Source organism: Pipistrellus hanaki (genome assembly GCF_964339955.1).
Source record: "Pipistrellus hanaki genome assembly, chromosome: 9".
Classification (NCBI taxonomy): domain Eukaryota; kingdom Metazoa; phylum Chordata; class Mammalia; order Chiroptera; family Vespertilionidae; genus Pipistrellus; species Pipistrellus hanaki.
This window is the reverse complement of record NC_140511.1, coordinates 78,795,061-78,815,145: the sequence shown is the minus strand read 5'-3', so window position 1 is coordinate 78,815,145 and position 20,085 is coordinate 78,795,061. Positions and strand designations below refer to the sequence as shown.

Here is a 20,085-nt window from a genome sequence, read left to right as displayed (position 1 = left end):
GTTCCGAGTGCCTCCTCCCTCAAGGCTCGCAGCCTGACCCAGAACACTCCAGAAGGTCTCCGCCTGAGGGAGGAGGCAAACCCCCGGAGAGATCTTTTTTAATGAAGAATGTGTTATCTAAAGCCGCTGAAACCCCACCCTTTGATTCCTCCCCTCGGAGACTCAGTCCTGTGGTTTCTGGCCCGGCCCAGCTGCAGACAGCTGGGCAGAAATCAGAAATACCACTGGATAAGCCAGCCCCTCCCTGGCCTCCTCCAGCTCCGCCAGACTTCTCCTCGGCCTTTCAGTTCCAGGCCGGCCATGGCCCTGCTCCCACCGGGGCTCTGAGAGCCTGTGGGGGCTGCTGCTCCCTTCCCCTACTCTCCCCTCCCCCCACAGGCGTGCAGGTCCTCAGCTCTAAGGGACCCCCCAGACTTGCAATCAGGGAAGCAATGGCCAGCAGCAGCTTGGCTCTTGCTAACCCCCTGAGCCTGTCCCCAAGGCTCCCTTTTCTCTGGCTTCTCAGTGAACCAAAGCAGCCCTGCCTAGGCTTTCCTGTTGCTTCTCCTGTGCTAAGCCCTTCCTTATCTCACAGTCACCGGCTTTAATAAAAGCACACACACACCCCGAGCCTGCGGTGGAGGGTTTAGCTAAGGGTCCCCTCATCCTCAGCCCCTCAATTCACTGTGTCCTTCCCAAGTCTCAGTGTGTCCATCTGCCAAATGGGTGTAACTATTCCTGCCTCACATACCTGCCTCCCAGGTGGCTGTCGCGATACAAGTAAAATGAAAGCAGAAACTAGCGAGTGTTTTGAAGGGGGACATCCCGGGAAGGGAGCGGACTACAACTCCCATCCGGCTCCGGGGCCGCGGGCGTCCCGAGCCCCTCTCCCAAGGCTGAGGAAGAGGCGGCCGCTGCCCCGGCGGAGGAGGGGAGCTCAGAGCCCGGGCACCCCCGCCCAGGTGAGGGGCCGGCGGGGCCCAGGTGGGCTGGGTCTAGGGCCGCACGGCGATCTGGCCGGCCTTCCCGGCGCCCTGGACCCCCGCCCGGCCCCGCCCGCCCAGGAGTGGGTCGCGTTCGGCCCGCCCCCCCACTTCCTGGCCGAGGTTGGCCCCGCCCCGCGCGCCTCCGCCCTCCCACCTTCCCCCTCTGTCGGCTCTCTCATTGGTCGGCGCGCACCTGCCCGTCCGTCGGGGGGCGGGGCGAGGGCGGGGCGGGGCGCCCAGGTGAGGGCGCGCTGGAGGCCTCGGAGGAAGGTGACAGCGGGGAGGGCGGGAGGGTGGGGGGAGGACGCGCGGAGGATCCGAGGACGGACAGGCGGACCGGCCGACGGCGGACATGCGGGCGGCCCGGCTCTAGCCCGGGCCGGAGCCTTGGCCGCGGCCATGGAGCGGCGGCTGCGTGCGCTGGACCGGCTGGCGCGGGGCGAGGCCGGCGGCGGCCCGGGCCTCGACGGCCTCTTGGACCTGCTGCTGGGGCTGCACCACGAGCTCAGCAGCGCCCCCCTGCGGCGAGAGCGCAACGTGGCGCAGTTCCTGAGCTGGGGTGAGTGACTCAGGCGGGACCGGAGGGGGGGACCCCGCGCGGGACTCCGGGGCCGGACCCTCTCCCTCCGCGCCCCACGCCCAGACTCTCCCGCTGGGCTCCGCGCACCCACAGCCCCGGTCCCCACCGCAGACGCAGGGAACTGGCCTTGACACGAGCCAGCGGACCCCGGGGCCTCTTAGTCACTTGCACACCTTACCTTCACTCAGAGTCACACACTCCCTTCCACTCACAGAGCCTGGGCCGTGCACACAACACACATCTCCCATAGACAGACTCAAATAAACGTGGTCCCAGGCATAGACCCAGACACAGGTACAATACCCGCTCTACACAGAGCCCGGCCAGAATCCCTCCCTCAGCATCACACCTCATGCCCTGTGAGAACACAGACTCACACGCAGACTCCGTGCATGTCACCCACTGTCACACATGGGCTCTCGGTCTCCCACACACCACACGACCGCGCTGGGACGCCATAGGCAGCTGGTGGAGAGACACCTGTTTCTGCTCACAATCTGGAGGTGTCACACCCGTCCCCCTTCCCCCACACACTTCCATCTCCCTGCATCCAAGACACCAACCTCAGCCCCTTTGTGCCAGCCGCTGGCCAGGTTTCCTGAGGGCTTTTCCCCAGGGCCAGGGCGGGAGGCCGGGCTGGAGGTGGATCTGTACCCCTTCCTGGTTGACTCCTCTGAGTCACCGGGAGTGGCTGGCCCGGGGTGACCCTGAATTCACGGTGAGCGCCGGTGCCAGCCAGGCCATGGGGGTAGGGCATGGGGCCTGGCCTGGAGGGAGGGCGAGGGTGTTTGCCTGGTGGGCAACGGGTGTTCAGGCTCTCCTGAGCTCTGGGCAGGCTCACGGCCCAGCCTGGTGCAGCTGGGGGTCTGAGACATGGCAGTGAGTGGTCCCCAGCCCAGCCTCTCCTCAGGGGTGAGGGCGGGAAGAAGGCCCCATCTCCTTGCCGCCTCCTCTTCTTCCCGGACCTTATGCTTGTCTCACTGTGTTGTCATCACCCCCTGTGATGCCACACCCACGTGTGTGTTTGTGTGTGTGTGTGTGTGTCTGTGTGTTTGCACACACATGTACTCCTCCCTGCCTGCCTCTGGCGCCTCTGCCGGGACCCCCGTGCGGGGGCCTGTCTGTTGACATCTCCCGAGGTAGCTCGCAGGGTGGTGACTCACTCTGCTCCTGCCCCAACTTGTCCCCAATCCTAGGGCCCCATCCCCTAGGGCAGGGCCAGGGGACGGGGCAGCCTGTCCGGGGACCCGCATCCTCCTGTCTGTGGGCCCCCGGTTTGGGCCCCCGTCTGGCTGACCGGTAGCCTTCTCAGCCTCAGCTCCCCCTCGGAGGCTGTGGCTGCTCCTCTCCGCGCACACAGACCTGGGAAAGAGACAATTAATGTCTGTAATGAGGTTTCCACCCCTGCTGCGGGGGTTCTGCCTGACAAACCTGTGGAGCAGCTCTCTGTCCCACCCACACGCCCGCCCATCTGGCAGGGAGTGTGCCTCCTGGCGGGGGAAACTGAGGCAGGGAGTCAGACTGCAGCTGACCCCAACTGCTGCTGGTCACTCGTGGCCTCCCTAAGTTTCTAGGCCCCGGCTCCCACCTCCAGGCCCGGAAGGGCCCGGGAGTGGCTGAAGGTGCCAGTGGGCGTGTCAGGGACTGCAGGAGGAGGAGGCTCCTGCCAGGTGAAGGCCAGTCCCGAGGGGAGGAGGGCTGGTCAGGCCTGAAGGAGGCCCTGAGTGCTCACATCTTCCTTGCCAGCGTCTGAGCCAGGGAGAGGTGTCTGGCCCTGCACTTGAGTCTTGTGAGGTTCTGGGCAGACCTTTCTGTGCCTGCCGACGAGGAGGCCTCCCTCGGGGAGACACTGCCCTGCCTGTCCTCTGGGCTCCCCAGGCCTCACCCCAACCGAGGTACCCGGTGCCTACGCGGCCCAGGACTGGGCCACGCTCCTCGGTGGCAGAAAAGCCTCTCTGGGGACGAGGAATGCTGCCTGTCCAGTTTCCCGAGACAGGCTGTGGCCCGGCCTTGCTGGGTGGTGAAGAACTGGGAGCTGGGGGTGGGCATGGTCTCCCCGCCTGCCTGGGGGACCTGGCTGGCCAGGGGCAGCCCCACGCTGGGGAGGACTACAAGTTCCATCAGCCCCTGGGACCCAGGCTGTCTGGAGTCGGGGGCAGAGGGCTAAGGTTCAGGGAGGTCTCAGGGCCAGGTGGTCAGCAGAGTCAGGACCCACCTTGCGTGCATCCTGATCATGGCTGAATGGGCTGCACCCTATCGACCCCCTTAGCCAGGGTTGCCCAGGGAGCTCATCCCCACCCTGGCCTCAGAGGCGTTATAGCTCCTGGCCTCCCCCGGGGGGAGCGGGATCTGGGGCCCCCCCGAAGGTCCCCTGAGCCCCACTCTGTCTCCTCAGCCGGCCCCTTCGTCACAAAAGTGAAGGAGCTGCGGCTGCAGAGAGAGGACTTTGAGATCCTGAAGGTGATCGGCCGAGGCGCCTTCGGGGAGGTGAGCGGCCGGCCCGGCAGGCGGGGGGGGAGGGTGGGGAGGGTGTCTGCACCCGGCGCTGAGCCCGTGCTCTCTGGCCTCAGGTCGCCGTGGTGAGGCAGAGGGACAGCGGGCAGATTTTCGCCATGAAAATGCTGCACAAATGGGAGATGCTGAAGAGGGCCGAGGTCAGTTTGGAGTCTGGTGAGACAGGCGCCCTAAAAACGGGGGAGGGCGAGAGGTGCTGATGTACAGAGCCTGCGGGAGAAGAGGGGTGTGGCTGCCCAAGAGCCGGAGGATCCACCCCCAACAGCTGCCGAGCCCCATCCCTTCCTCCCTCTGAGCCTTCCCTGGCAGCACCTGCAGTCGTTCCCATTTCCCTGTGGTGACACTGAGGCCCAGAGCCGAGAAGCATGGGCTCTGGCTCACACAGAGGACCTTAATCAGAGCTCCTAGGCTCCCTGAGTTTCACTCCATCCCCTGAGCCGGCGTGGGGCTCTCCTGGGCTTTGATCCCACCCCACCCCTGCCCCCAAACCCGCTACAGACGGCCTGTTTCCGGGAGGAGCGGGATGTCCTGGTGAAGGGGGACGGCCGCTGGGTGACCGCGCTGCACTACGCCTTCCAGGACGAGGAGTACCTGGTGAGGACCCCGGGCGAGGGCGGAGGGGTTGCCCGGGGACAGAGGAGGCCCTCGGGGTCCAGAAGCATTGGGCCGGAGGGGAGAGAGGTCCCTCCTACTGGGACCAACAGGCTGACCCTCCCAGACAGCTCAGGGCCTGGACCCTCCGACCTCCGGCTGAGTACTGGCTGGGAGCTGGCCGCCCCAGAGCCGATGGGGACTAGCCCCGCCTCCCAGGGCCCCACGGGGCCGCTGGGAGGTGAGGCCTGGGCAGGTGTCCCTTTTTCCACCTGATTCTTGCCCCCCCACCGCCATCCAGTACCTGGTGATGGACTACTACGCCGGCGGGGACCTCCTCACTCTGCTGAGCCGCTTCGAGGACCGCCTGCCGCCCGAGCTGGCCCAGTTCTACCTGGCGGAGATGGTGCTGGCCATCCACTCCCTGCACCAGCTGGGCTACGTCCACAGGTGGGCCCGCGCAGCCCCGCGCCCGCCCAAGTCCCTGCTGACGGCTCTGGGGACAGCTGCCGATTGCTGAGCGCTCACCACGTTCCTGGCCCTGCTGGGGGCGCTTCACCTGCTTGCTCACCCCAAAAGCTGTGTGACGGGGCTGCTTACCGCTCCGTTCCATAGATGAGCGAGTCAGGGCTCAGCGCCGGTGAGCACCTGCCTGTTCCAGGTGACTCGGCTGGTGGGCGGCCAGGCGCAGGTTTGCTCCCGTGTCCGCTGCCTGGGAGGGTCGTCCTCACGGGTCCCTTTCCCCAGTCCAGCCACCGTCCTTCTTCCTGGGAGCTCGGGGGCCTGGCCACCGGCCTTCACCCATCCCACACGCGTGCATGCAGGAGCACGTGTGAGCATACACGTATGAGCCCGAGCACACACCCAGCCACACACAGGTCAGGCTCCTCACTCCCCCGCCTCCCCCAGGGATGTCAAGCCGGACAACATCCTCCTGGACATGAACGGGCACATCCGCCTGGCTGACTTCGGCTCCTGCCTGCGCCTCAACAGCAGTGGCATGGTGAGGCCCCGCCTGCGTGGGGGCAGGGAACACGTGGCTGGAAACGCTCCCGGGGCCCAGGGGGCACCCGGCCTGGTGCAGGGGGCCTCCGGTTCCCAGGGGAAGGAAGGACTCGGCCCAGGGCCCAGGGGGAGCACCGGGCCAGCCGACCCCTCGGGAGTGGGGGTGCCAGGCCTAGACCTGGGTGAGGGGCCCGCGGGCCCAGCCACGCCGGGGGCTGTCCTCGTGTCCTCATCACCACCACCGCCCACAGGTGGACTCGTCGGTGGCCGTGGGGACCCCCGACTACATCTCCCCCGAGATCCTGCAGGCCATGGAGGAGGGCAAGGGCCACTACGGCCCGCAGTGCGACTGGTGGTCGCTGGGGGTCTGCGCCTACGAGCTGCTCTACGGGGAGACGCCCTTCTACGCTGAGTCCCTGGTGGAGACCTACGCCAAGATCATGAACCACGAGGTCCGGCTGCGGGCTCCGGCTCCTGGGCGGGCAGCGGGCCCCCCGGGGCAGGCGGCTGGTGATGCCTGTGGGCGGGGGTGGGGTTCCGGATACCTACCGCTCCGCTCCCCCGGCCTCAGGACCACCTGCAGTTCCCCCCGGACGTGCCCGACGTGCCGGCCAGCGCCCAGGACCTGATCCGCCAGCTGCTGTGCCGCCAGGAGGAGCGTCTGGGCCGAGGGGGGCTGGACGACTTCCGGAACCATCCCTTCTTCGAGGGCGTGGACTGGGAGCGGCTGGCGAGCAGCACCGCCCCCTACATCCCGGAGCTGCGCGGGCCCGTGGACACCTCCAACTTCGACGTGGATGATGACACCCTCAACCACCCAGTGAGTGGGGGTCCCGCCCTGGCTGCGGGGACCCCCTAGAGGTTCCCCAGAGCAGTTGCTGGGCTGGGCCTGAGGCCTTCAGACCCCAGAGGCTCTTGGGAGACACAGTCCACCTGCCTCGAGGTGGGCTGTGCCAGGCGAGGGTCCTTTGCCTCGCGTCATTCTGTTGACCAGAGGTTTATAAGGAAGAAGTCTCCCAGTGGTGCCTGGGTGGCCGCAGCCTCAAGGGCTCATGGGAAGTGCGGTCTGGTCAGGTGGGGGCCATCTGAAGCCTCAGCCCGGAGACTCTAACCCTCTCCCCTCCCTCCGCAGGGGACCCTGCCACCCCCCTCCCACGGGGCCTTCTCAGGCCACCACCTGCCGTTCGTGGGCTTCACCTACACCTCGGGCAGGTGCGTCTGGTCCTCGCCCCGCTGGTGGGAAGCTGGGGCAGGGGCTGAGGAGGTGTGCTCTGAGCCCGCGGGGAGGCAGGCCCATGTTCGCAGGGTCCCAGTGAGTCCACGCCCAGGCCCCTCCGGGTCCCGCCCCGGCATTCAGCCCTCACAGACCAGCAGTATCCTGGACTGCAAGCCAGAGGCCTCCCATTGGAAGGGCCGTCCTGCTGCCCGAGCCTCACCTGTGCCTCTGTGAAATGGGCGGGATGACCCGTTCCACGCACGGGGCTGGCCTGAGCCCGTAGTGGGGTCCGGGAGGAGAGGCGCTGCGGTGTGAGCCAGTGCATCTGGGTGCCGCCCTCATGGCGCCCAGGCGTGGGGCCCGCGGGACCCATGTCCCCGAGGCCTCTTGTCAGTCCCTGAAGAAACCCTGTTATCACCTCATTGTCCTGGGAGGAACGGGCTCGGCTGTTAGATGACTGTTCCTAGTCACATGGCTTGTGGGGGGTCCGGGAGCCACCGCCCTCGGCTGCTGCCCATGGTACCGGCCTGGGGACTCCCACGGCAGGGTCTGGCCGGATTGGTTCCTCCTCCTGGCACAGAGCCCCGGGTTGGGCACAGACCTGGCACACTGCGGGTGTTTCTTGGGTGAATGAATGAGGGGATGCAGGGGAACGGAGGCGGTTTTGGCGGGTGGGGTCTCTGCTGACCTTGCTGCCCTGCCCTCCCCAGTCCCGGCCCCGAGAGCGGCTCCGAGCAGCTGGCTGCCCTGGAGCAGAAGCTCCGCTGTCTGGAGCAGGAGAAGACGGAGCTGAGCCGGAAGCTCCAAGGTACCGGGAGCCGGCGGGGCCGGGGCCGCGGGTCTGACCAGGGCCACTGCCGCGGACTAGCTGCTCACCGGTGGCTCTCCCGTGGCAGAGGCCCTGCAGACCCCCACGGACCATCGGGAGCTGGAGCAGCTGCGGAAGGAAGTCCAGACCCTACAGGACAGGCTGTCAGGTATCCCCGCTCACCCACCCTGCCCCTTCTCTGCCCCCTGCCCTCACCGTGGGGCGGACCCGCTTCCCCAGAACATCTGAGTCCACCCTGGGTTCCGGTCCTGCGCTGTGCACGTTGTGTGAGCTCAGGGAATTATCTTAAACTCTGAGCCTGCACATGGGAAACGGGCCGAGCAGACCCCCTCCCAGGCCACGGCCGGGGCTCCAGGAGACACTGCACGCGGGTGCCTGGCCGAGGCCGGGCAGTCAGTGTGTGCCGTCTCAGTGACAATTCCCGGCAGAGACGCTGAGGGACAGCAAGGCCGCCTTGTCCCAGACGGATGGGCCCCCCGCTGGCAGTGGCAGTGACCTTCAGCAGGAGAGAGACCGGCTCCTCCAGGTGAGGGCCCGCGGAGGTGGGTGACTGGCCCGGGGCTCGATGGTAGGAGGCCCTGGCCCTGACTCCAGGCTTTGTCCTCCACATCTCGATCGCCAGGAGCTGGCAGAGGCTCAGGCAGGGCTGCGGGCACAGGAGAAGGAGCTGAGCAGAGCCCAGGGCGGGCAGGAGGAGCTGCTTCGAAGGCTGCAGGAGACCCAGGAGAGAGAGGCGGCCTCGGCCAGCCAGACCCAGGCCCTGAGCTCGCAGCTGGAGGAAGCGCAGGCCGCCCGGAGGGAGGTGTGTGACCCCTCGTGGCTGGGGGAAGCCCAGGGAGCTTGGGTCAGGGTTCTGGGAACACCAGAGGCCTGAGCAGGGGGTGATGGTCAGGGTGGGCGGCTGGGGGTCCCGCCTCATTCCCGTTGTGGCTGGCAAAGCTGAGAGTCTGCAGCGAGGCCAGCAGAGGCTCGGGGTGGGCGGGTCAGCACTGGCTGCCTCTGCACCCATCACAGCTGCAGGCCCAGGTGGCCGCCCTGAGCCGGGAGGTGACCCAGCTTCAGAGACAGCGCGAGCGAAGCCTCGAGAAAGAATCTTCCCGGGTCAAGGTACTGCGTTCTAACCCCCACCCCCCTAAGGGCACTTCCCGCTGCCTGACCCGACTCAGGGCCCTCGCCCAGGCCCGTGTCCCAGCGGGAGAGTGGGCCACGGCTTCCCAGGCCCCTGCCCTGAGCCCGCTCCATGTCCTCCAGACCGTCCACGCTGCCTCTGAGACCAACGGCACGGGGTTGCCCGAGGGCGGGCCGCAGGAGGCTCAGCTGAGGAAGGAGGTGGCCGCCCTGCGTGTGCAGCTGGAGCAGGCCCGCGGCCACGGGTGAGTGGGCGGCTGGCGGGGGCGGGGGCGGGGGGGCAGGACCAGGGCCCAAGGTGGGAGTGACCGAGGGCTCCTCTCCTCTCCAGGCCCGGCGGAAAGGAGGAGGCGCTGTGCCGGCTGCAGGAGGAGAACCGGCGGCTGAGCCGCGAGCAGGAGCGGGTCAGTGGGGCACACAGAGGGCAAGGCAGCCAGGCAGAGGGGCCTGACGGGCACAGCAGGAGGGGCGGACAGAGAGGCCAGGGCCCAGGGCCGGCTGGCTCCCTGGAGGAGTGCCCGCAGCAGGCAGGCTGTAAGGGGGTGAGCAAGGGCGGACATAGGCCGGGCTCTGGTGCTCGGGCTCCTGGGACGGACCCCGCCTCCCCCCTGGCCCTCAGCTTGTGGAAGAGCTGGAGCGGGAGCAGCAGAGCCGGCAGCGGCTGGAGGGCGAGCGGCGGGAGACAGAGGGCAACTGGGAGGCCCAGATCGCCGACATCCTCAGCTGGTGGGTGCCATGGGCCGGAGGTGGAAGCCGGGCGCAGGTGGAGCTCAGGGCTCAGCCCTGACCCCGAGGCCCCTTCCCGACCAGGGTGAACGATGAGAAGGTCTCAAGAGGCTACCTGCAGGCCCTAGCCACCAAGATGGCAGAGGAGCTGGAGTCCTTGAGGAACGTGGGCACCCAGACACTCCCTGCCAGGCCGCTGGTGAGCCCCAGAGGTACCCAGTGGGGAGGAGGTGTCTCATTCTGAAGGGAGGACACAGCTCACAGCTTCCGCCCACAGTGCCCTTGGCAGAGCTGGGGCCATGCGCCTGACCGGGTGGCATCGGCAGTGGTGTGCTCTGGCGGGAGGGGGCCTCTGAGGCAGCCAGCCCCAGGGGGCCTCTCACATGGGTGCCCTCGGGCCGCCAGGACCACCAGTGGAAGGCGAGGCGGCTGCAGAAGATGGAGGCCTCGGCCAGGCTGGAGCTGCAGCTGGCCCTGGAGGCCGAGATCCGCGCCAGGCAGAGCTTGCAGGAGCAGCTGACGCAGGTGCAGGAGGCCCAGCTGCAGGCCGAGAGGTGAGCGCCGGGCCGGCGGCAGCGGGCACCGGGCCGTGCTGGGCGGGTGGTGAGCTCTCTCTCGCCGTTCTCCCAGCCGCCTGCAGGAGGCTGAGAAGCAGAACCGGGGCCTGCAGCAGGAGCTGGCCGCGCTGCGGGAGGAGCTGTGCACCCGCGGGCCGGGAGGTGAGTGGCCGTGGGCACGGCTGTCTGGGAGCAAGTCCCCCCGCAGCCTCCGTCACCACGGGTCCCTCACAGCCTGGCGGGGCGCGGAGGCAAGGACTTGTTCGCTTAGCCCCCATCTGTTAGCCAGCACTTACTGAGCACCTACTGTATGCCAGGCCCCGCTTTACTGAGGCGGAAACTGAGGCCCCGCTGGCCCCTGGCTCCTCAGGAATGAGTGTCAGGCTGGGCCAGCCCCCACCCCGTGACCCGCCCCCTCTTTTCAGACACCAAGTCCTCGAACTCCCTGATTCCCTTCCTGCCTTCCCGGAGCGCAGAGGTAAGAGCCCGGTTCTGGGGCTGGTGGGGGAGGGTCCTGGGACAGGCACCGAGGCCTTGATTTTGCCCCCAAACCCCAGAAGGATGCTGCCAAGGACCCTGGCATCTCAGGAGAGGCCCCAAGACCCGGAGTGGAGCCGGAGCTGAGGCCGGAGGGCCGGCGCAGCCTGCGCCTGGGGGTGAGGACGGCGGGGAGCTGCAGTGGGGGGGTGGGGGGCTCTGCCCTCGCAGTTCTCACCTGCCCGTCTACCCTCCCCGCAGGCTGTGTTCCCCAGGGGCCCCGCTGCTCCCACAGCCCCTGCAGAAGGTCCTCCTGCAAAGGTCGGTGCCCAGAGGGGGAGCGGGTGGGGGCACCGCACATCCTGCTGGGCTCCCAGGGGCCCTCTGGTTCCTCCACCTGCACCAGGGCCCCAGACCACATCGCGGGTGGCGGTGGCAATGGGTTTGAGCGCTGCCACAGACCAGGGGCTCAATCCCTGGTCCTGCCTGACACCCAGGGTTGCCTCAGGAGGGGGTGCAGGGCCCTGAGAGGCTGTGGTCTGACGTGAATAACGGCCATGTCCCCCAGCCTGGCTCACACACGCTGCGCCCCCGGAGTTTCCCGTCCCCCACCAAGTGTCTGCGCTGCACCTCGCTGATGCTGGGCCTGGGCCGCCAGGGCCTGGGCTGTGACGGTGAGACCCCTCGCCCCTGCCCAGCCCCGATCCTCACACACCAGGCTCCGGCTCTGAGCCCGGGCTGCCCTTCCCATGCCATGTTTTTCTTTCCTCACCTGATGGGGAATAGTGACAGCTCGGGGGCCTTGGGGAAGCCCTGGTTCTGGCTGTGCCCACCCAGGCTCACACCCGCCTCCTGCGTTCCCCACAGCCTGTGGCTACTTCTGTCACTGGGCCTGCGCCCCGCAGGCCCCGCCCTGCCCCGTGCCCCCGGACCTCCTCTGCACGGCCCTGGGAGTGCACCCCGAGACAGGCACGGGCACCGCCTACGAGGGCTTCCTGTCGGTGAGCTGGGGCCGGGGAGGGGGAGGGCGGCCCGGTGGCGGCGGCCGGCGGGCCCTCCCATGCCTGCCTTCCCCAGGTGCCGCGGCCCTCCGGCGTCCGGCGCGGCTGGCAGCGGGTGTTCGCCGCCCTCAGCGACTCGCGCCTGCTGCTGTTCGACGCCCCGGACCCTCGGCTCAGCCCGGCCAGCGGGGCCCTCCTGCAGGCCCTGGATCTGAGGTGGGTGCCAGGCATCGGCATGGGACACGGGACAAGTGGGTGGATGGGGTGCAGCCAGGGGGAGCGTGACCTCTGACCTGCTCCATGAACCTCGCAGGGACCCCCAGTTCTCAGCCACCCCAGTCCTGGCCTCTGATGTTATCCACGCCCAATCCAAGGACCTGCCACGCATCTTTAGGGTGAGTGCCTGGGGCGGGGCGGGCCAGTCACCATCTGTCCACTGACAGGCTGACCCCTTCACCGGCTTTTCTCCATCTCCCCGGCTGACCCTGCATCCCGGCCCCTCCCTTCCACATGGGTGGCTACACGAGCCTCCATTCGGCCCGGGCACCCCCGCCCCATCCTGGAGGCAGAGTTTTCGTACGGGAAGCTGGCTTCCTGCTTGCTAGGGCTCACCTGTGGCTCCATCACGCTCAGCTCCCACTGAGGCCCTGCATTCTGACCCGGCAGGCCTTCCCCCCCTCTCCCGGAGTCTCTCTCTGCCCTGACCACACCCTGCTTTCTCCACTTCTGAAAGGGCCCGGCACTGTGGACCCTTCACCTCCGCTCCCTCCGCCAGTCCCCCCCCCTCCTCTGCCACTCCCGCACTGCCTCCTCCCTGGGAGATCACCCTTCCCGGCTCACCTGTGTCCCCGCGGTGCCCGCACACCCCGCCCACAGCACCGCTCAGGGCCCTGCAGGTGTCCCTGTGCTTGTCTGACCCCCGGCCTCGCTCATCACCTGCTCTCAGCAGCGCCGAGCTCTCGCCCAGCAAGCTCACGTCTGAGTTAATTAGCATCAACTGCTGCTCAGAGAGAGCGGGAAGGATCCTGGCCCGCAGCCCGCAGCCCGGTCTCTGCCCGCAGGTGACAGCCTCCCAGCTGACCGTGCCGCCCGTCACGTGCACGGTGCTGCTGCTGGCGGAGAGCGAGGCGGAGCGGGAGCGCTGGCTGCAGGTGCTGGGCGAGCTGCAGCGGCTGCTGCTGGACGCTCGGCCGAGGCCCCGGCCCGTGTACACCCTCAAGGAGGCCTACGACAACGGGCTGCCCCTGCTGTCGCACACGCTCTGCGCCGCCATCATCGGTGAGCCTCGTGCGGGGGCGCGGCCCGGCCGGGAGGCCCGGGGAGCGGTTAGGGCCTGCCAGCCGCCATCACGAGGGCCGCCGTCACTGCCCGGTCCCTGCAGCTACGAGAGGTGGACTCCGCCTCGCACACGAGTCCTCCTCGGCCTCCCCTCGGCTTGGCTGTGTGAGGAGCCCGGGCCGGGGCGGGAGCCTGGCTGCTGCTGCTCAGCCTCTCTGGGCCTCCATTCGCTTTTCCTGAGAGAATCTCGGGCGAGGGAACAGAGTGAAGGTTTTCATGGGAAATCAGCCAGGTGTCTGCCTTCAGCCCTCCGCACTAGCAGCTGGGTGGCCTGAGCCTCGCGCGTCTCCCATGAGGCTGCTGGGTCAGCAGGAGCCTGGAGCCTCCGTGACAGGCGGGCAGGAGGGCGGGCAGGCAGGCGGGCGCGGGGGAGGCTCCCGTAGCCTGGGCCTCCTGCGGGCCGCCAGGTGCCTGTGTCAGTCAGGAGCCGGGGCTCAGGGGTGTTTATGGAGCAAGGATTGCCGCTCTGTTGACGAATGAGTTTGCCGACCAATGGATGGGGGCTTAATCACCAGGAACAACAGCAGCCTGTAATTACTGGAATCGAGAGTCTAGGCCAGTGGTGGGCAAACTCATTCGTCAACGGAGCGGCAAACCACGGCTTGCGAGCCACAGTTTGCCGACCACTGCGTTAGGGGGAACTGAATCTCCAAGACTTACCCAGGGTCCCACAGCTTGGGGTGGAGGGCCTCTCACCCGACCCCTGCCCCCACAGCCTGTACCATTAGAGCCAGTCTAGACTCTGGGACAGAAGGGTTTAAGGACACAGGGACAGGGTAAAGCAGGCTCAGCAAGGACAGGCGGACTGCCCAGTCTGCCTCTGGGCAGGCCCTCTGACCCCCTGCCCCCCCTCTCCCCGTCTCCCAGACCAGGACCGGCTCGCTCTGGGCACCGAGGAGGGGCTGTTTGTGATCCACCTGCACAGCAATGGTACGTGCCCGCCGGGCCCAGGCTGGTGTGGGTGGGGCTCGCCCCAGGGCGCAGGAGGAGGGGCCCTGAGCTGCTTCTCCCCACCTGATGGGGACTCTCTCTCTCACCCCCCCCCCAGACATCTTCCAGGTGGGGGAGTGCCGGCGGGTGCAGCGGCTGGCCGTGAGCCCCACCGCGGGCTTCCTGGCCGTGCTGTGCGGCCGAGGCCCCAGCGTGCGCCTCTTCCCGCTGGCCGAGCTGGAGAGCGCCGAGGTGGCCGGAGCCAAGATCCCCGAGTCCCGAGGCTGCCAGGCGCTGGCGGCCGGGCGCATCCTGCAGGCCCGCACCCCTGTGCTCTGCGTAGCTGTCAAGCGCCAAGTGCTCTGCTACCAGCTGGGCCCCGGCCCCGGGCCCTGGCACCACCGCATCCGCGAGCTGCAGGCACCAGCACCCGTGCAGAGCCTGGAGCTGCTGGGCGACCGGCTGTGTGTGGGTGCCGCTGGGGCCTTCTCGCTCTACCCGCTGCTCAACGAGGCTGCGCCCTTAGCGCTGGGGGGCAGTCTGATGCCCGAGGAGCTGCCGCCATCCAGAGGGGGCCTGGGCGAGGCGCTGGGGGCCGTGGAGCTCAGCCTCAGCGAGTTCCTGCTGCTCTTCACCACCGCTGGCGTCTACGTGGACGGCGCCGGCCGCAAGTCTCGCGTCCACGAGCTGCTGTGGCCAGCATTGCCCACGGGCTGGGGTAAGGCCCACAGAGAGCCGCCTGGCCCCTGGGGCTGGCTGGGGGAGGGCCAGGCAGCTGAGGCGTAGCCCATGCATCAGAGGAAGACACCGGAGCGTGCACTGGAAGCCAGCTGCACCTCCTGGCTGACCACGCCCTGCCCTCGGGGCCTGGGAGGATGGTCCTCTTCCATGTTCCATGCCTTAGATCCATCGTCCCTCTGCCTGAGCTGCTCTTCTCTTTGTACCTGGAAAACTCTTTTTTTTTTTTTTTTTTAATATCTTTATTGATTTCAGAGAGGGAGAGGGAAAGAGAGAAACATCAATGATGAGAGAGAATCATTAATTGGTTGCCTCCTGCATGCCCCCCACTTGGGATCAAAGCCTACTCTTGTCCAGAATCGAACCTGGGACCCTTCAGTCCGTAGGCTGACGCTCTATCCGCTGAGCTAAACCAGGTATGGCTGGCAGACTCTTACGTGCATCCAGCCCCCGGGCCTGAGCAGGCCCTCCACAGAGGACCCCCATGGTTGCTTTCATTGTCATGGGTCCATGCTCCCTTCCCTGCTCTTCCTCATCATGGGTCCTTTGCTCCCTTTTACTCCCCCACCTCTGTGGTTGGACCTCTGCCCCGGCTCTTAGCACCTTGTAATGACTGTGCACCGGCGGCTTGCACATCAGCTGGGCTGGTTTCTTTGTCACACCCAGCACACTCCAGGTGCTAGGACAGTTTGGAGGAATGAATGAATGGATGAGTGGGGCGGCGGAGGAGTTTGGCACATCCACAGGTCACTGGAGTAATGGAGCATGGGCTGAAAGAGGGACAGAGCTCCCTGCATGAGCCATGGCTCTTCTGGGCGGGGCCTGCGGGTTGGGTGTAGCCCTGACTTTCAACATGTGGGCGTTGGACCCAGACAGCCCGGGGCCAGTTCCCAGCTCTCACTCACCACCGGGTGACCTTGCCCGCCACTCAGCTCTGAGGGCTCCCATCCCGCATCTGTCAGGCGGGGGCTGTTTGAGAATTACAGGAGGAAAAATATGCAAAGTGGTTAGAACTATGCCAGGCATGGCACAGAGTGGCACTCCAGATCGTTATCTCTGTTTGTGGTGGAAGTTGGGTGGGGCCGCCTGGGAAGCCTGCAGAAAGTTTGTGCTCTGGCAGCACAGGCTGTTCCCGAGGTGCTGGGCGGGAACAGCCCAGAGAGGCGGCGGACTTGCTCGGGGCTGCACAGCACGGGCGGTTTCTGCCCCGCAGGTTACGCGGTGCCCTACCTGACGGTGTTCAGTGAGAACTCCATCGACGTGTTTGATGTGAGGAAAGCAGAATGGGTCCAAACGGTGCCACTCAAGAAGGTGAGGGCCCGCCGGGGCCCCTGGGGCCGGCCGGGGGAGGGCGGGGTAGCTGGTGTGACCTCCGCCTGTTGCCGCAGGTGCGGCCCCTGAACCCAGAGGGCTCCCTGTTCCTCTTCGGCACCGAGAAGGTCCGCCTGACCTACCTCAGGAACCGTCTGGCAGGTGAGGCGTGTTCGCTGTGCTTGTGGGTACAGCGTACGTTCACCTGTGTGCACGGTGGGCGAATGGCTCGGCGCCCGGGACCGGGGCCCGGGGGCCTGGGAGCACTGCCCAGCTCTGCCTCCCCCACAGAGAAGGACGAGTTCAACATCCCCGACCTCACCGACAACAGCCGGCGCCAGCTGATCCGCACCAAGAGCAAGCGCCGCTTCTTTTTCCGGGTGTCGGACGAGCAGCGGCAGCAGCAGCGCAGGTGCGCGCATGACGCAATGGCTGGGCGGGGCTCCGGCTCTTGGGGGCGGGGCTCCGGTTCTTGGGGGCGGGGCTAATCGGGAGCGGCCCCGGGAGAGGGGTCTAGGGCGGGCTGGGGGGGGGGATGGCACCTTCGCCTTCCCTCCTCCCCCGCCCTAAACCATTCCCGCCCGCAGGGAGATGCTGAAGGACCCCTTCGTGCGCTCCAAGCTCATCTCGCCGCCCACCAACTTCAACCACCTGGTGCACGTGGGCTTCACCGACAGAAAGCCCGGCGCCAAGGACCCGCCCCCAGTGAGTCCAGAGCCAATCACAGCCCTCCGCGGTGAGGTGGAGCCAATCAGCGCTCCTCCGGTGCGCTCGCTGCGGCCCCAGCTCACCTGGTGCGGGGCCCTCGGCGCGACGCGCCGGCGGCTGGCCGCGGTTCAGGGTTCAGGGTCACTGTCTATGGAGCCGCTGAGTCCCCCCTCCGCTCCGCCCCCCGCAGGCTCCTGAAGGGAAGGCCCGCGGTGCCCGCAGCTCCGTCCCGCAGCGGCCCCACAGCTTCTCCGAGGCCTCGCGGCGCCCCGCCTCCATGGGCAGCGATGGGAACGCGGACCCCAGTAAGAACAGCCCCGCAGCCTCCGGTACCTCCACAATTCCCACACCCTTCGGGCCCCTCTCACCTGACCGGTGCCTTTGCCCCTCCTCTTGTTCCCGGAACAGTGAAGAAGAAGCCGTGGACATCCCTGTCCAGCGAGTCCGTGTCCTGCCCGCAGGGGTCCCTGAGCCCCGCAGCCTCCCTGGTACAGGTGAGCCGGGGGGGCGGATCCCTCCGCCCCAAGCACAGGCAGGTGTGCTCGGTCTTAGGCCCTTCACCGGGACCGAGGCCGGAGAACAGGCTTAGCCCATCCTGCCCGGGATCCCAAGCGATGCAGACTGTCTCCTGCCTCGCCCACAGCGGGCCCTGCAGAGCCTGGCGCTGGGGATCTTGGTCTGCCTGGCCCCGCAGTGTGGCCCCAGGAAGGTGCCTGGCCCCTGAGCTTGTCTGGCCTGTAAAACGCAGTTATTGTGAGGCCTGGTGCATAGCTCCTCACGGGGGACAGTGCCCCAGAGGGACCTCTTGGGATTCTTAGCAGAGGCCCAGCCGTGGCAGAGAGCTACTCGCTCTGGCTGGAGATGGGGGGTTCCTGCTCACCCTCCAGGCTTCTCTCCAGCTGTCACCCCATCACCACCCCCAGCCACACAGGCACTCAGAGCCTGGGCCTTGCCCTGTTCTGTCACCCCTGCTCTCCTCCTCCTTTGGATGCTCTTTCCTGTCCTCAACCTGATTAATGCCAGGCCACCTCAAGGCTCTGCACCAGTGTCACCTTTTCCAGAGACCACCCGACTACCTGGTCCGGTGTCTGCCCGCTGGGGTGGTGCCGCCTCCCACCCATTCCTGTCAGTGCTGCTGTGCTTTGGCTTTGTCTGGGTGCCAGTCCTCCCAGCCGTGGGCTCATTGATGGCGGGATCGGTTTGTCTTCCGTCCAGAGGAAAGCATGCTTGTTGGTTGAGTGAAGAATGGAGCGAGTGAACAAAGAGGCTTTAATTTGGACTCCAGGGTTAAGTCCGAGCTCCCTGGTTCTTCTCACGTAACCCCCCCAGCCCCCCACATCAGCCGCTTCCCAGGGCCCTGCTGCGGCCGGTGATGGTCCCAGGAAGGCCCGGAGGCGGGGGCTCGTGAACAGAGTCCTGCTTCCCTCCCCTACCCCGCCTTCCTTCTCTCCTCCTCCAGGTCTCGGAGCGGCCCCGGAGCCTGCCCCCGGCCCCTGAGCCCGAGAGCTCCCCCTGACACCCTCCGGCAGGGCCCACCCGGATCCCGGGCCTGAGACAGGGAGCAGAGAGCCTGAGGAGGCCACGCCCGGCTGGCCCGGACACATGGAGATTCGGACTCAGGGAGAGCCCGGCTGGGAGCCGCTGGGAGGCCGAGTCCCTGGGGCCTGGGAGCCGGGCTCCCAGCCCGCACCCCGCCTTTCTCTCTCCCAGCCCGTCCTGTGCTCGCACGGGACAGAGCGGCCCCCTCTGCTGGGGGCTGGGGGCTCTTCCGCCTGGCGTCCGGGTGATCGTGCCAAAGCCCTCGTTCCCAGTGCCAAGCCTCGGGCTTTGGAAGTCAGGGACGGAGAAGGGCCAGTCCCTGGGAGCAGACTCAGGTCTGGGCTGCGCCCTGTCCGGCCCCCAGGGAGGCCACGTTGGGGCATATCCCAGTCCTGCTCAGGGACAGGGCGAGAAGGACAGGCTCTGAGCCAGAGGAAGAAAGCGAGAGAAGCAGGGGGAAGGATGCAGGTGAAGAAAGTGAGAGGCAAGTAGGGAGCGAGGAGGCGATGGTGATTAGGAGGAGGGAAAAGGGAAAAGGAGAGCGGGATGAAGGAAGATGGATGAACAAGAGACGAGGGGAGAGGGATTGGGGGAACACACCCACAGGTCCTTTCTCTGGGGAGGAGCAGGGTGGGGCTGGGAACGGAGAAGCTCCATAAGGAACTGACCTTGTCACCTAATCCGTCCGGAGAAGAGGTTCCTGAGCCGGGATGGAAGGGGAGGGTATTTATAGGGGCTACGCGGTGGGAGATGGGCACCCGGCGGTCCACTGGCGGGTCTCCAGGCACACTTTGGCCCTCCCCCAAAAAAGGGGGGGTCCTTTTTCTCAAAGCTTCGACCAACTGTGTATTAGGGGGTCATAGGGGACATTTTATTATTGAGCACAGCCATTATTATTATTATTATTATTATATTACTATTTTTATTAAACCTCCCCCTACTGGTGAGTGAGGGGCAAAGTAAGTATTTATCTCCTCAAATGCCCTATTCCCGGGAGGGGTCGGCCTGATGCGCTGCGAGGCAGGAAGAAAGCAATAAAGACAACTTTGTAAGTTGCTGGCCTCCCTGCCTGGATCTGTCTCCCTGGGGTTCAGAAAATGGGGGGGGCGGGGGGTGTCAGAAATGGAGGAGGAGGGAGGGTATTGAAGAAAGTTGAAGACCACGTTGTCTTCCCGTGTTTTCAGGAATCCGGTGACACATCCAATGGGGTAAGTGAAGAGTGTTCAGTAACAAAGGGGTGGCGCATTAGGGAGCCCATGGAAGGGGGGGTGCCCCAGACCCCACGTAGCAGGAGAATGCGGTGGTGCTCCCCGAGAAGAGCTGGGGCTCAGGAGAACTTGGCCATGGCCGAGCAGGAAGGCTCCCAGGAAGTAAACTCCTCCTCCCTGGCGGGAGCTCAGTTTCCCTGCAGGTCCTGGCAGGTGGCAGGTTTGACCACAGTAGGAGGTGTGCAGGAGACAGCCAACCACTGTCTCTCTCATCATTGATGTTTCTCTCTCTCCCTCTCCCTTCCTCTCTGAAATCAATAAAAATGATTTTTAAAAAACTACACATGCCCCTCATGTTATGTTTGCACTGGCAGCACCGCTCCAGATCTTGTCATTGCCCGTAACGACATACTCTTAATGTCAGGCATCCCCCTCCCCCCAACACCCCATCCACCGCCCTCCAGCTCCAGTGAATTTTGGAACCTACAATCCACACTTTTGCTGTCTCCCCACCCCTCCCGTGTCGTTCTATGTCTCCGCACACAGCCTGATTCCAGGCCAGGCATTCATTGTAGCCACTTTTTTGCATGATTGTATTCTATTTATTCAGCAAATATTTGTTGAACACCAGTTATGGGTGGGACATTCCTCGTCCTTGTGGAGCTTATGTTTTGTTGGTAGAAGACAAACAATGTAAACAAGTAAGTAAACTGTATTATGTACT

General features: G+C 66.1%; 1 protein-coding gene across 3 annotated transcripts; it reads left to right on the top strand.

The window, feature by feature from the left end:
- Window positions 1-1,364: 1,364 nt before the first annotated feature.
- Window positions 1,365-19,208, top strand: CDC42BPG (CDC42 binding protein kinase gamma; the record flags this gene model as incomplete). 3 transcript variants are annotated; one of them, XM_084895788.1, is made up of 37 exons in its annotated part: window positions 1,365-1,524; window positions 3,941-4,032; window positions 4,116-4,199; window positions 4,558-4,653; window positions 4,952-5,100; window positions 5,560-5,653; window positions 5,907-6,107; window positions 6,227-6,475; window positions 6,788-6,867; window positions 7,582-7,679; window positions 7,768-7,848; window positions 8,129-8,226; window positions 8,323-8,502; window positions 8,715-8,807; window positions 8,952-9,073; window positions 9,160-9,232; window positions 9,448-9,554; window positions 9,639-9,753; window positions 9,960-10,108; window positions 10,185-10,273; window positions 10,537-10,589; window positions 10,672-10,767; window positions 10,850-10,909; window positions 11,157-11,262; window positions 11,456-11,589; window positions 11,666-11,805; window positions 11,903-11,984; window positions 12,651-12,867; window positions 13,795-13,857; window positions 13,976-14,575; window positions 15,809-15,906; window positions 15,984-16,068; window positions 16,198-16,318; window positions 16,494-16,611; window positions 16,805-16,919; window positions 17,011-17,108; window positions 18,074-19,208. In XM_084895788.1, the coding sequence occupies 37 exons, from the start codon at window positions 1,365-1,367 to the stop codon at window positions 18,128-18,130; spliced, it is 4,653 nt and encodes a 1,550-aa protein (XP_084751914.1). In that variant the 3' UTR covers window positions 18,131-19,208. The 3 variants fall into 3 exon arrangements, with proteins under 3 accessions (XP_084751914.1, XP_084751915.1, XP_084751913.1); XM_084895789.1 differs by having other exon boundaries at window positions 10,669-10,767; window positions 17,023-17,108; XM_084895787.1 differs by having other exon boundaries at window positions 10,669-10,767.
- Window positions 19,209-20,085: the final 877 nt, after the last annotated feature.